The sequence below is a fragment of the Pteropus medius genome, unplaced genomic scaffold, assembly GCF_902729225.1.
Source record: "Pteropus medius unplaced genomic scaffold, Ma_sr-lr_union100, whole genome shotgun sequence".
Classification (NCBI taxonomy): domain Eukaryota; kingdom Metazoa; phylum Chordata; class Mammalia; order Chiroptera; family Pteropodidae; genus Pteropus; species Pteropus medius.
This window is the reverse complement of record NW_024342473.1, coordinates 17,739,384-17,753,661: the sequence shown is the minus strand read 5'-3', so window position 1 is coordinate 17,753,661 and position 14,278 is coordinate 17,739,384. Positions and strand designations below refer to the sequence as shown.

The 14,278-nt window shown below is 43.4% G+C and overlaps 1 protein-coding gene across 2 annotated transcripts in view; it reads right to left on the bottom strand.

Moving 5' to 3' along the window:
• MYO1E (myosin IE) overlaps positions 1-14,278 on the bottom strand; it is a 177,399-nt gene that overhangs the window by 4,290 nt on the left and 158,831 nt on the right. For both annotated transcript variants that reach the window (XM_039865445.1, XM_039865444.1), the window contains exons 26-27: positions 11,716-11,917; positions 718-887 (exon numbers count right to left, since the gene is read on the bottom strand). In XM_039865445.1, the coding sequence (XP_039721379.1) occupies positions 718-887; positions 11,716-11,917 (372 nt within the window). The remainder of the gene's footprint in view (positions 1-717; positions 888-11,715; positions 11,918-14,278) is intronic.

Here is a 14,278-nt window from a genome sequence, read left to right as displayed (position 1 = left end):
TTATTCTTTCTAGCCTCCCTGCCCTCTCTCTCCGTCTGTTTCTCTCCCCATCTCTCACCACAAATGCCATTTCCTTCATGGTGCCTCTTCTTGCACCCTAAGTCGGGAGTTATCTTTGTTTTCTGTGCTTCCATATAATCACTAATATTTTATTATGTGTATATTATATTCTAACTTATCTTCTCTACCAACCAAATTAATAAAGCATTCAGCCACATTTTGTAACAGACTATTTTTATAATGGATATTATAGGTTGCCTCCTGGCTCCCACTTCACCACCTTCATTACAAGGAGGACATGAAGTTTGGGTAGGAAGACTTAACTGGGGTACCTCCCCAGGGCACAGCCTTTGTCTCTCTACAGAGATTGGTTCAGGGATGGGCACATGACCAATTTGGTCCAATCTGAGGGAAACCCAGACTTCTGTCCCATGACTAAGAGAAGAAGTTTCAGAGATAAAGCAGATTTCAGACATGGTTTGATCTGCTACCAGGAGGAAAAACAACCTGAGAAGGGAGCCCATACAAAGAAGAGGGCAGAGGTGGAAGAAGCATTAAAAAAATGAAACTGGAGTCTTGATCAAACTGAGCCTGAAACCTGGCCTACCTCTGCAAGTTTCAGCCCATAAATTTCATGTTTAAACTAGTTTTTATAGCAATGTGTCTGCATGCTCTTTGGGAAGCTGGCCCAAACCAGTCAGCCAGCCATGAACTTACCTTCTTTGATAATATCGATAATGTCATTGGCATTGAAGCTGAGTTCATCAGTGTCCTGAGCATCATAGGCATACAGAGCCTTGCACTGAGGCACCTGAGGCTTAGGCTTGGGCTGGGGCTTGGGTCTGCCCCCTGCTGGGGGAGGCCGGCTGGTCGTTTGTCTCCGGACTCTGTGGAGAGAGAGGAGGCTGGTGAGATGTGGTACCCAACAGGAGGCAGCAGCACCATGTGGTGGTTTGGACCATGGGGCCAGCACTGGCCTGCTCAAGTTCAAATCCAGCTCCATCCTTAGACGGATATGTCACTCCCTAAACTTTCTCTGAAAACAAAATACCCTCCCTGACAAGGTCATTGCAAAAGCACATAGTTAGCTCTTAATAAACATTAGCTGCTGTTATTGCGTCCCAGCATATTGTGGGAAACACACATGTTCACAAAAGTTTATAAAGTATATTTATACAACTAAATGATAATAAGACAAATGATAACAAAATGAATGTGCCCCTTTTCCCCCAACTTTGGAAAGAACTTTTGGCAGTGCCATAATAGCCTGTAGGTGCCTCTCTCAACTGCAGCCCCCTCCCCGGAATGAACCACCACCCTGCACTTTGTATTAACAATTCTGCTTTTCTTTGTAGTTTTCAGAAAAACTTATAATGACATAAGTCCCCCTAAATGATACATGAAGTTTGCCTGTTGTAACTGTACCAAAAAAACATATTCTACTACCACCACTTACTCCATTTTTGAGATGTACCCTGTTGATGCACATTGTTGTAGTTCATTCTCATTGCTTTACACTATTCTACTGCACGAATATGCCACAATATACTTATCCAGTCCACTGTGGATAGTCATTTGAGATGATTCCAGTTTTATTACAAAAAACGCTGCTGTGAATGTTCTAGCCCAAGTTTATCCAGGGCAATTTCTCAACTTCGGCACTCCTGATGTTTTGAGCAGACAATTCTTTGTTGTATGGGGGTGGGGGGGTAGGGTAGGTGGGTGAGGGAGTTTGGGGGGCAGGGTCAGGGGCTCTACCACACACTGTAGGGTGCTTAGCAACATCTCTGGCCTTTACCCACTGGATGCCGGCAGCACTTCCTCCTCTCTGGTCATGACCATCAAAAAGATCCAGCCCTGGAACTCTATCCAGGTCTTCTAGCTTTAAACGTATTTTTTCTACACACTATACTGCCTCCGGTCACTATTCATATTTTGTCTCAAAGGAATATAACTACAGCTTGTTCCTAGTTAGTGAGAGCTCTAAACATATCTGAAACAATTATTTGTTAAATATGTTTGTAAAATAAAAGGAAATAGAAATATAGAAAACATTTTGCTCAAGGACAAACTAAAAAAGGGCTACATTCATTTGTTTACAAAAGAAATTTATGCTTCAGATTTCTTCTAAGAGGGGCTGGGCTGAACTCTACATAGTGGGGCTGTCTGTCAGGTATTGCCCTGGTCCCGTTTGTTATCTGTTAATGCCTGGTAACACCTGAGGGAAGGCCTTTCCTTGGTTCTGAGTTCTGGAAGGAAAAAGCACACCCAACGACTTTGAGCTGTGGTCTCAGGAGGCCAGAGCCCACTGTCCTTGCTGAGGCCCTGTGATACTTACTAGATGCTAGGTCAACTCCTGTCCCCACCTCCCTGCCCCCTGCCCCCAACATGTTTATCATAGAGGAAAGGCAGTTTATAGATCATTAGCATGACATCATTTCCTCCCTAGTCTATTGGAAATCCCCAATCCCTGCTGGAGAAGTGCTCGCTTCTCTGAAAGCTGGCCAGGCAAGCAGGCTTTTAATTAAGCAACCTATATATTAGGGATATCAGCATTTGGTTAATAAAAGCCATTAGCCTGGATATGAGCAGTCAGCTGATTTCCCAGCAACAGGGCATGGGGTGGAGGGCGGGGTGTGCATTAGTACACCCTGGGAGGAAAGCCTCCAGCCTGGTAGTTCCAGGGCGCAGGGTTGGGAGGGCACCTGTACACATGTGTGTGTGTTCTCTCTCTCTCCCTCTTTCTCATGTCCGGGGGGAAAACCTACCACCATTAGTGCAGGTTGATGAGGTGTCTGGAGCCCAAGAGTACTGGAATTCAGGTGCAGTCCCTGGGCCACTTGGGAAAGATAAAGACAGATGACCTCTGAAAAGTAGGACTGGCCTCTCTACAGCCATCCCAGGAGTCGCCCCTCCCTGACTCCTCCACCTCCAGCTTTGACTAAGCCCTCTCAGTTCCTCCTCCTTCATGTCTTCCCTGCCAGCTGCTTCCTGAGCATCACCCCAGCTCAGCATTTATTAGTTCACCCTGCTACTGAAAATCCTAACCGCTTCTCTTTGCTCTTGGGAAATGGATCAAAACTCTTCACGGGGCCAACAAAGTCCCTGCCACGTGTGGCTCCTGCTGGCTTTCAGCCTAGTGTCCTGCCGCAGGCCACCCTGGCACCTTCCCGCCACTCTTCATGGAGGCCCCTGAACCCTGGTAGTGGTTAGGGCCCCCCGTCCACATACTCCTAGCTTAATCATATATTTGCTGGTGAAAGACAAAGCTCTCCCTCTAAGATCAGGAACGAAATAGGATGTCATCTCTCATCATTTTCGTTCAATAGATATTTCACTGGAAGCTCTAGCCAGAGCAATTTGTCAAGAAGAATAAAAGGCACACAGATTGGAAAAGATATAAAAATATCTCAATTCATAGATGAGATGATGTGCACATAGGCGATCTTAAGGAACACATTAAAAAATTATTAGACCTAATAAAGAAGTTCAGCAAGATTACAGATTACAAGATCAATACATAGAAATCAGCTCTATCTCTAGCAATAAACAATCCAAAGATGAAATTGAGAAAACAATTCCATTTACAATACATAAAAGAATGTAATACTGAGGAGTAAATTTAACAAAGGAAGAATGATTCTATTTATATAAAATGTCCCAAAAAAGCTAATCTATATTGACAGACAGTAGATTAGTTGGTTGCAGAGGGCTGCGGATGGGGGTTGAGGAAATGACCGCTGATGCGAAGATTTCTTTTTGGGATGATGAAAATGTTCTAAAAGTAGATTATGATGATGGTTGCACAACTCTGTGACTACACCAAAAACTACTGAATTGTACAACACAGCCCTGCATGGTCTTTGATCCCGAGGCATCAGAGGCTACTTCCTCAGGAAAGGCAAAGTAAAACCAGTCAAAGAAAAACCTTAGGGATTACTGGGGAATTTGGGCAACAGTCAGTTTGATTGTCCCAGGACCTGGATAACTGCTACCATGTGGGCAATAGAAAACCATCTAGTCATTTATCGGTTGGCCAAGCGGGGTCCACAGCTGGAAAAAGGGGGAGTCCAGGCAGCTTTGAGGCAGGTATTGTTCCTGGGGAGGAGATGTGGACCGGGGAACTGTGTCTGATGGGAAATGAATGTGGAGGTGGAAACGGTTCTGCCTTTGCATTGGGAAAGGTCTGTGTAAGCAACCCTGAGATCACCACTGTCTGGCTCTCTCCGCTTTCAATGTCCTCTGTGACCAGGAAGGGGCACAACTGCTCCAGTAAGGCAGCATTTTCCCAGAGAAAGCCAGTTACAGCAAAGCCCTTCTCCTCACCAGTCATTCCTGCCTTTTTCACATCTGAGCATATCTTCGCTCTTCTCGTGTCAACAGATGGGCTGTCATCTGGGAACCCCTGCCCGTAGCTGTATGAATTACACTACAGATATACTCACCTGGGCTCTGCCTGCTCTGGGCAGAGCACCGTGTTAGACATTCTCACAGATGTTGCTTCCTTTAACCTCACAACACTCCTGTGAAACGACTAATGCAGGGTCCTGGATTTCCTTGGATGGCACGATGGCACATGCATCAGGCTCCCAGAGCTCCAGCCACACTGACCTTTCTGGTCCTTTTGTCTGTCCATGCTCTCCTGGCCTGTCCCCACCCTCCAACTAGTGTTGTTAATCATCACTTCTGGTAGCTCATGCCTGCTTAGAGCAGGGGATCAATGTAGTAGTACAGGGACTCGTGTCATTGTTAGGACAGTAGGCTCCATGGGGTGGGGCCTAGCCTGTTTGAGCTCACCAGGCCTACGAATTCGGTGTGGCCTCAATCCAAATGTTCTGATAGAGTGACAGTCTGCAGCAGAAAAGACACTGACTTGAGTCAGTGCACTGGGTTTGAGGCCCAGCTCTGTCACTGGCTGGCATATGACTTGAGTGCATCACTTCACCTCTTTAGGGCTCAGTGTCTTTTAAAACGGGATTGAGGCAAGGGCCCAGGTCCTTTTTCGAATTCTAAGAGAGTTTTTATAGAGTGCTCCCAACAAAATCTCTACTGTCAGGTGTACCACGGAACACAGGAAGTCTGTGCCCATGAAGTGATCACCGTCTTTATGTTTCACCACAGCGTGGACCTGTAAACCACCATAGAAGACCATCAGCGAGAACAGCCATTTTCCCGGCTCTAAAGTCGGACAGGCTCAGCCATAAACCCAGACAATCTCCTTTGCATCACTAGGTGGCGATCCTGTGTAATCAATAATGAGGCGAGAGAACTTTCTACAAGCTGCCAGAAACTGATTAATGAGGTCTTTTAGGTGCCTGGAGCCCTCCATTCGCTATCTAAGAGCCGGATGGTCAATGCAGTGAAGAAGGGATTCAGACTTTCTTACACACCAAACAAGATCCTTGTGCCTAGGGAGCTGGAACTGGCTCAGTCCAGACTCTGAGAGCAGGCTGTCCTGCTTTCAGGAATTTTGTGAGTCAGTTGTTAAACACAGACGTTATTAAAGATTACACCAAACATACTTACCACTGAATAAATTATGTTAAAAGAAAAGGCAATAAATACTCATAACTCAATCCTTCCTGGTTGTTTTCTACATTTTACTTCTGTCTATGCTCCTGAAGTTATTAACATCTGTTGTTTATGGATGGTGGCAACCCTACATTAATGGTGTGTGACCGTGCATCTCTTCCCAACTCTGAGGCCAGTGGCAGTCATGCTGGTAGCCTGAAAAAGGCCATGGCGAGAGCAGAAACTGGCAAGTGTTCCAGCTCAGGCTTTTTTTATCCCCACAGAGCCAGTGGTTACCAGCACGCCGCTGTGCCCACGCAACCCTATGAAAATTCACGTTCGCTTGTCTAAAAGTGATAAAAAGCCTCGATTTGTTTTGTAATGGATATGCAGGAGTTAGATAATTTTGGTACCTCTGGGATTAATGATACCTGCATTCCTAATAAACCTGACATGATTAAAAACTGTGTTATAAAAACAAGGATTTCATTGAGATAATGAGAGTTAGAGCCAGAATTTCAGACTCACAATAATAAAATTATTTTTCCTGTTGCCACTTCAATAACAAAAGTTCGCTTTATATATATTAGTATAAAGTTATTGAACTCCACGTCATTGAGCAAATTCAATGTTTCATTATACGTAATTGTGGCACAATGTAATTTAGTTTTCCTATTACTACTTGACCCATGGTTTCAGGGTAATTTCTACACATTTACCACTTTATTGTGTTTATTCCCCATTAAGGAAACAAACACACTTAGGAGTTGAACTACAGCAATTTGCTTTTACAGCAGGTCTTTTTCTGAGTGGAGTATTAGATCTAATGCAAACACATTATAACCCACACCACAAAGTTTCCTGAGTAATCCAGCACATTACATATGTTTCGCTTTGTGAAAACCTGCCCTGCCAGAGAAGTCCTGTTTTAGTGATGGGGGAAGACCAAGTGGTGGCTTTGCCCTGAGACATCACGTAAGTGACCGACATCTGGACCCTCGTGGACTGCTGCTCGATCTCACCAGATGCCAAAAGCCCACAGGAAAACAAAACCCCAAATGACGCCAATGACAACAAAACTCTCTAAAGTGAGGGTTTGTTCATTCACTCTCTCCTGGGAGTGCCTGTCACTTTCCAAGGGATGTCAGTTCTTACGGTGACTGGAGTGAAGGACGTTTACTTAGAAAAGGACTGTGGAATAGCACAGCAGGAGAAGGAGTTTTGGACTTTATTTACATTGTCCAAATGCAGCCAGTGCCTGTTGTAATATTACCTCACGACTCTCTGTTCTGCTGTTGCTCTGTGCCCACAGAGAGCAGCACAGCCATTACATGTGTGTGACAGAGTGTATGTGTTGTGGGGAGAGGCGTCTCCCTGACTGGTCTCCTTGTCTTGGCTTCTGTAGGCTGCCCATCCCCCGCATCGAAGCCAGCGATGCCTGAAGCGTAGACCTTCACAGAGTCTAGAGCTCTGTGCAGGTCAGAGATTGGATTCTTGAGAGGAAAGCCACTGGGCCAGGGGACAACCACTTTTCAATCCTGGTAGGACATTAATATTTCCCTGTAAGACACATGAATAATCAAAGCAAACGCAAATAAACTTACAAGTTGCATAGTGCCTTATAGTTTACAAAGTCCTCATTTAATCTTCAAGAAACCCTGAGGAGTGTGCTTTAAAATTATATTATTATCCCTATTACACAGGTGAGGACATCAAGATGTAGAACAATTAAGTGACACACATGAGGCAACACAGCTGGTAATTAGCGAAATAATCCATGTGCCCAGCATATGGCACATAGAAGGCATGCAGCCCAGTAAATAGTCAATGAGTGAATCAAGGAAGGAACAAACACAGGAACTAGGACTCACACCCAGTCCTTGCAACTGCGAATTGTGTGCTTGCTACACACGTTAGGCCACCTTTTTTGAACTTCTCTGCAGCTCCCACACCCCTAGGGCAGTGGAGTGCGCCTCGTTTGTGCGAGGGCCAGCTGGGATTAAGCTTTCAGATACCACTTCTTTGTTCCTCAGACGTGAAATTTATGCTTTGAAATTCTAAGAAGGAAAATAATGGTATTTTATTTCATTGGCTCTTTAAAATATGCTCTGTTCCAAAAGGTTGAATCTATAAACATTACTGGAAATGTGGGAATGGATGCCAAGAATTCCTAAGCTTCGTGTCTGCCTGGGCCAGGATATGGCTGCTGCTCCTGCAGATTATGGGTTGAGAAATATTGCTATTGGACACTTGTTGGAAACTTTAAGCCCCTTGAAAATATGACTCCATTAGGAGAATCTTGTCAAGAGATGCAAAGGCTACATTAAAATTTTTCTATCGATCCCTCTTTGCGGCATGGCCAGAAGCCCTACCACTGAGCACTTTCAATGTTTTCCTGTTTCTCCAACCTCTAGTTGGATTAATCTCTGGAGTATCTCAAAATTTCCTGAGGTTGTCCTCCCATGAAATAGACCACAGGATTGAAAAGGCCAACAGACAAGACATTTTCAGTCCGGGTTTTAATGCTTCCAGTAATGAAAAAGAGATAGATTATATATATATATATGTGTGTGTGTGTGTGTGTGTGTATATATATATGTATATATATGTATATATATGTATATATGTGTGTGTGTGTGTATATATGTATATATATATGTGTGTGTGTGTATATATGTATATATACACACACATACATATATATATACATATATACACACATATATATATATATGTATATATATGTATATATATGTATATATGTGTGTGTGTGTGTATATATGTATATATATATGTGTGTGTGTGTATATATGTATATATACACACACATACATATATATATACATATATACACACACACACACATACACATCTCAGTTATAGGACGGAAAACATAAAGCATGCTCGATTGGCACATCAAGTGTTCCCATGAAGTCAGAGGAAAGGCCAATGAACGAACTGCTTATTCGATTCTTGCTTAAACGGTTCTCTTTCCCTGAGAATCAGGAAAGATCTTTAACATAAATCAGACTTTTCAAAGGGTATGCTAAAGGAAATGCAAGATAATAATCCCTCTACATCTTAGTTTTCTTGGATGATGACAAGAACAGCTACCATTTCACACACGTGGCAAGGCAAGGGTGAAGAATCCAGTTGGGATGGTAATTAATTTAGTGATGGCTTCGTGCTCTCTCCAAAAAAAACTTTGACTGAACCTAAAATAAACTGACAAAGACTTTCTTAAATTACCTTGAGGTGCTAATTAGACCATTTGATTTTATCCACACTACATTATCCAAAAGAAATGATTGCTTACGTTAAATATGTCTATAAAGAAAAGTGCATTGGGGGGTTGGAGAGAGAAAGGAAAGATAAACCCAAGTCTAAGGAGAGAAAGACTGTGGCAATCTTATTTTTATAGATGGGCAAATTCAAGTCACTGTTTGGAACTCTGATGCATATAGGACTTTTCGTGTTTATGGAAAGGTACAAGCTTGGGATCTCAAAAATCCCTGCTGGCTCCAACAACTTTCTGTGGAATAAACGCAATTCATGTTTTCTTGGCAAAGAGGAGCTGCTAAATGCAGGTAACCACGAAGCCTTTGAAATGCATGTCTAAGGTCCCCGACTACATTAGAAATTATTTACATTTTCACTTTTATGTGACTTAGAAAATAAATATTAAGAAAAAGTTTGGTCTTTTGACCAGAGTACAATATCTTAAGGAATGTTTGCATCACAGCGGATTTAAGTGCACAGTGAGGAGACTGGCTGACATTCTTGTAGCTATCGGACTCAGTGTGCCTAATAAGATTATGAGTTTTACACATAACAGGCAGGAAAACCATACTGCTTGGTAGATGGTTGTGAAGGTGTCTTCTCCTTCCAGCCTCAGAGCCATGGCCAGAACAGCATCATGTATACCGGATCTTTAGGCCTGAAGGTGGCAAAGGGTGTGATAAGACTTAAATAGGGAACCATAGTGCTGAAGACTGGAAGGGAGCAGCCTCGGTTAAGACACAATGTTCCTAAATTGCCTGCTTTTGGCTGACAGATGCTCCCAGCTGGCTGGTGTGCAAGTCTGTAACTTGCAAAGCAGGCTGGAAAGATGGTTTTGCTTGCCAAAACCAAAGCAAGTAGGAAGCTAGCAGACAGAGCTAAGAGATTTGGTGTATTTTGTTGATTGATTTTAATCCCTTGCCTACTCTAGGACATCCAACTGGGCCCAGGGAGGGTTGTTATTTTGTGATGTCCATCCATCTGAATAGTGTAGGTCTAGGTTATGGAGTAAAAATCCTGCTGCTTCGACATCACCCTTTCAATTCACCTTTACACAGAACCTTCCCTGGCTTTGTCAATCAGGCTTTAGGCCAGTGGTTTTCAAAATGTGGTCCCTGGGTCAGCATCATCATCTGAGAATTTGGAAGAAATGTAAATTCTTGGGTCCCACCCCAGACCTACTGAATAGGAAATTCTGGAAGTGGGCTAATAAGTTCTCCAGAAACTCTGGTGCACATTAAAGTTTGAGAACTACTGCTTTAGACCAAGCCAATCAGGTAAAACCATGATCGTTAGAACTGGTGGGATCTAGCTACTTACGCAAGAGGGGGATGGGCAAGGAGAGAGGGAGATCTAATAAAGGGGGTACTCACTCTACTGATGACCATCTGTATAAAACTAAGGTGCTTTCACATCTGTAGCCCAAACGAAGTTAAGACTTGCCGGGGAAAAGGAACACCAGGAGAGAACATGGCAAAGTTCCTAATAGCTTTGAGGTCTTTAGAAGGAAGCTGATGAGGCAGGAAAAACATCTCATACCAAAGCATGGAATTGACTAGGTGGCTGCCCCCACCCAGAGGAAGGAGCTGTTGTTTCTCTCCCAGCACTGCTCTATTTTGTATATGAGTATCCTGCTCACATTTGAAATTCCTTCATCATTCTAGAGATATGGAGAGAATGGAAAATGGAGGAAGGCATGAGGGAAGGGAAGAGTGGGCTGGAGCAGGCCCATTATCAAGTTCAGCAGAGAGAACCAGTCCAACACTGAGAGTCATGCAGAGTTGGAGGATTCCTTAGAAGTCACTAGCTCAACCACCGTGAAGTAACTGGTTGTATCATCAGTCACCATCACCATCACCATCACCATCATCATTGTCATAATCATATCATCATCATCATCGTCATCAAACTACAGTTGACTGAGTAGCCTCCTACATGCCCAGTATCATGGTAGGTATTTTATGTATAATTTCTAGTCCTCCCAACAAACCTACAAGCTTGGTGACATTATATCAGTATACAGATGAGGAAAATTAAGCTCAGAGAGGGTAAGCAACAGGTCTAATATTAGACAAGTAATAGGGCTGAAATAGGATCATCAGCCTTCTCTGGTATGTAACCATATCACTCGACAATATTCCTGCCTGGTGATTTCCATCCACCCTGTGTCCGGATACTTTCAGAGTTAAGTTGCAACTTGCACACTAGGGCAGTTCATTTTGGGGCTGCTAGAACGCCGTTTTGTTTACTGGTGCCCAAATCTACCTCCTGGCAGAGTTCACTCACTTATCTCAAAGTTGGCCCTCATTATATATCTGGTGACTCCACAGAACACATCTAACTTCCTTTCTGCATTGATAACTCTTTGAATATCTACACAGAGTTCCAGGAATCCTTGCTTCCTCTGGCTAAATAGCCTGGGTTTCTTTTTACTACTTTTCTTTTTCTGTTTTAGAAAGACAGAAAGCTCTCATTTTAAAGCTCGAAAGATCTGTATCATAAACAAATGCCTACATCTCACAGAATGCTCGAATGTTATTCTCAAAGTTTCTAATGACTCTCTGAGCTGTTGTATTTATGCAACGGCAGGTGTAGACATAAATCGAAAACCCCATTAGCCCTCAACCAGGTCAGAGAACAAAAAAGGTCACAGAGGAATTGAATTTCAGGGCTGAAGGGGACTGCCCTTCTGATGCTTCCCCAAGGTAAGCTCTTTCTGGAGAACAAGTTGAGTGTTATCAACTTGGCCGTACTTTTAGAAATGCCAACTGAGGGCTTCATGGCCTTGGGTCTCGGATTATAACACGTGGATGGAAAACTGGACTTCGGAATCACACATAGACAGCCCAAGGAAATCCATGAACTTCAGTGTAATTGATGGAGGGGGAGATTACCGGCTTCCTCCACGAGACGTGGGAACCTTACCCTGCAGCACCCTGGTCTGGGACCTTGAGGAAATCCAAGCTCTCTGGCGTCTGTGACACTCGGTCTGAGCCGGTGGACTGTTGCCGTGGCAAGGGTGGGCGGGCCATGGAAGTGTACAGGCTTTTCTGATTTGATTTCTGGTTTCCAGGAGTGTGGGGATGTGGCACAAACTGGTTTTTGATGACTCCATTCTGATGGTATCCTAGAGAGAGGAAAAGAGGAAAAAAACCCTTAAATTTTACTATCCTTTGATAAAAGGCTCTCCAAATTTCATCCATCTATTAACCAAGAGCAACTTACTTAACTTCTCTGGGCCTCAGTTCCCCATCTGGAAAAATAGAGGGCATACTTGCTAATATAAGCGTGGAATGGAGCTAATGCATTGTAAACTGCCCAGCGAGTGTCTGGAACGTGGCAGACGCTCACACATGTTTGCTGAATTTGACAGCAGACTCACCAGATGTTCAGGGTTTCACAGCCCAAGACAAGGAAAGGTAAGCTTGAAACTACCTGGCAGGCACATTCTTGGGTCTAAGAAAAATTATGAGGTTATGATTTAAGAGGGCTGGCAGGCAGCTGTTTAAACAGTTGGACACCCATTTTCAAAGGGTCAATCTTGGGTGTCCTCTGCAGCAACCTGCTGTGAGAAGTTGGGGGAGCATTCCACGCAGGCAAGGAAAATGTGGCCGCTGGTTGGATCAACCCAGAAAGACCAAAGCTCTCATAGCCAAACAACTGCTCCTAGTCAAGATCACATTATCCGGTAAGTAATGAATGATGGTGATGGGCTCCAAACCACAGGCCTTGGCTGAAAGGAGTATTATCATTCCATGCCATGTACGAAGAAGCCCTTACCTCTCCTTTCACAGACAGATCGGGGCAACAGTGAAGAAGAACAAGACTCCCCAAGGCACCCTTTGATGAACCCACCGTAAAACCTCTTCTGACCTTAGTTTATAAGAGGGACTAGAAGTTCAGTCCTGCAGTCTTGGCTCTGCCTCTGATAGCTGTGTTGACTTTGAGCAAGATATATGACCTTTCAGAGCGTCAATTTCTTCATTAAAGAAACAAGGAGTTTGGTGAAATCCCAGTTACCGCCAAGGGTGCCAAGGACAGGAGAAGGGTTTGCAGAGCGGGACGAGCTCTGTGGCCATGATGCTCAGGGCGGGAGGGGAGGTGAGGTCCACAGATGGGCTGCTCTATGCTGTTCCCGACCCACTTGCTTGCCATAAGTTCAGAAATTAAGAGTAAGCATTTAGAAATGCTCACAGCAGTTTCAAAGACATTTTTCATATTTGTTGAATCTAAAACTTGGCTTATATTTTGAATGCTTGTAAAATTCCATTCTTCTAGTAATTTTTATTATATCTTACAAAAGTATGGTTTGTGATGGATTAAAAATTAAGAAAAAAACAACCTTCACTAGAGACAGTGTGAAAAATGCTGATCTAACGGATTTGGGTCCAACTGCCAAATTTTATTGATGAAGAAACAGTCATGTAGAGAGGCTGGGAGCCATGCTGAAGGTCAGATATTTGGTCTGAGGTGACTTTGGCCAACTTAGCTGAGGCAAATGAGCTTTCCAGGTGGTCCGGCCAGGATTTTGCGTGGGGGCTGGCACATAATAGTAACACAATACTACACTGGTTCTCTTAGGTTACTTTGTGTTTGGATTTTCTTCAAGGATAAAGGCAGAGGGGGGGACAGCTGGGCCAGGCAGGATAGGGACTCCGAAAGTGGTGAGAATTAGGTTCTTACTGCTAGGCACAGGTGTCCATATTTGAGCATACAACTATGAGGTTCCAGCACTGGAGACAAAAGAAATGCTTTTTACTGCTTATCTCAGACACTACTACAAATAAGATTTTCTTGTCTGGGATGACCTCAGTCAAGTGTGGTCCTAAGACAACCCTTTCAGACCTAGAATCCTAAACTTATTAACATCAAACCTTCTGGGGGAGTTTCTTATTAATTGAATATCGTGAGTGATAGAAAAACATTTCATGAGTTTTGAGAGTACTCTTCATTCACTAAACAGATTTTTAAGGGTAAAAAGTCTTACATTTATTCGAGTTTGGATTTTATTGACCGCATGTTAAATTTTTATCATAAAAAAAGAAATGTAAAATGTCAGATCTAAGTTTTTTCGTATCAATTTTGTAATTCTCAGATATTACTTTATTTTTTGGAGCAGTTCTCCTAGAGCCTATATGACTAAAAAAAATTTTTTTTCAACTTATTTATTAAGCTGTAAACTAGCTGCAAAATATCGTCATGGTGTTTGGCCGGAGCTGGGTAACGGTGGTGGGGTTATATCTGGCAAAATCCCATTTCCATAAAGGCAGAATCCTACAACTTAAAAGCTGACGACATTCTGGTTGTCAAGGACAAGGAGCCCCTTTTTCTCCTACTGATGGAGGAAGCCTTTCCTAAGGGAGTAATATTGCTAGGTAATGAAATCCAGATCGTTAACTCAGCCACAGTTCAGTCTCACTAGCTCATACTTTCTCTGAATTTTAGGGTCACAAGTAGTGCTATTGTGTTGGTGGGGGTTCCCCTGGCA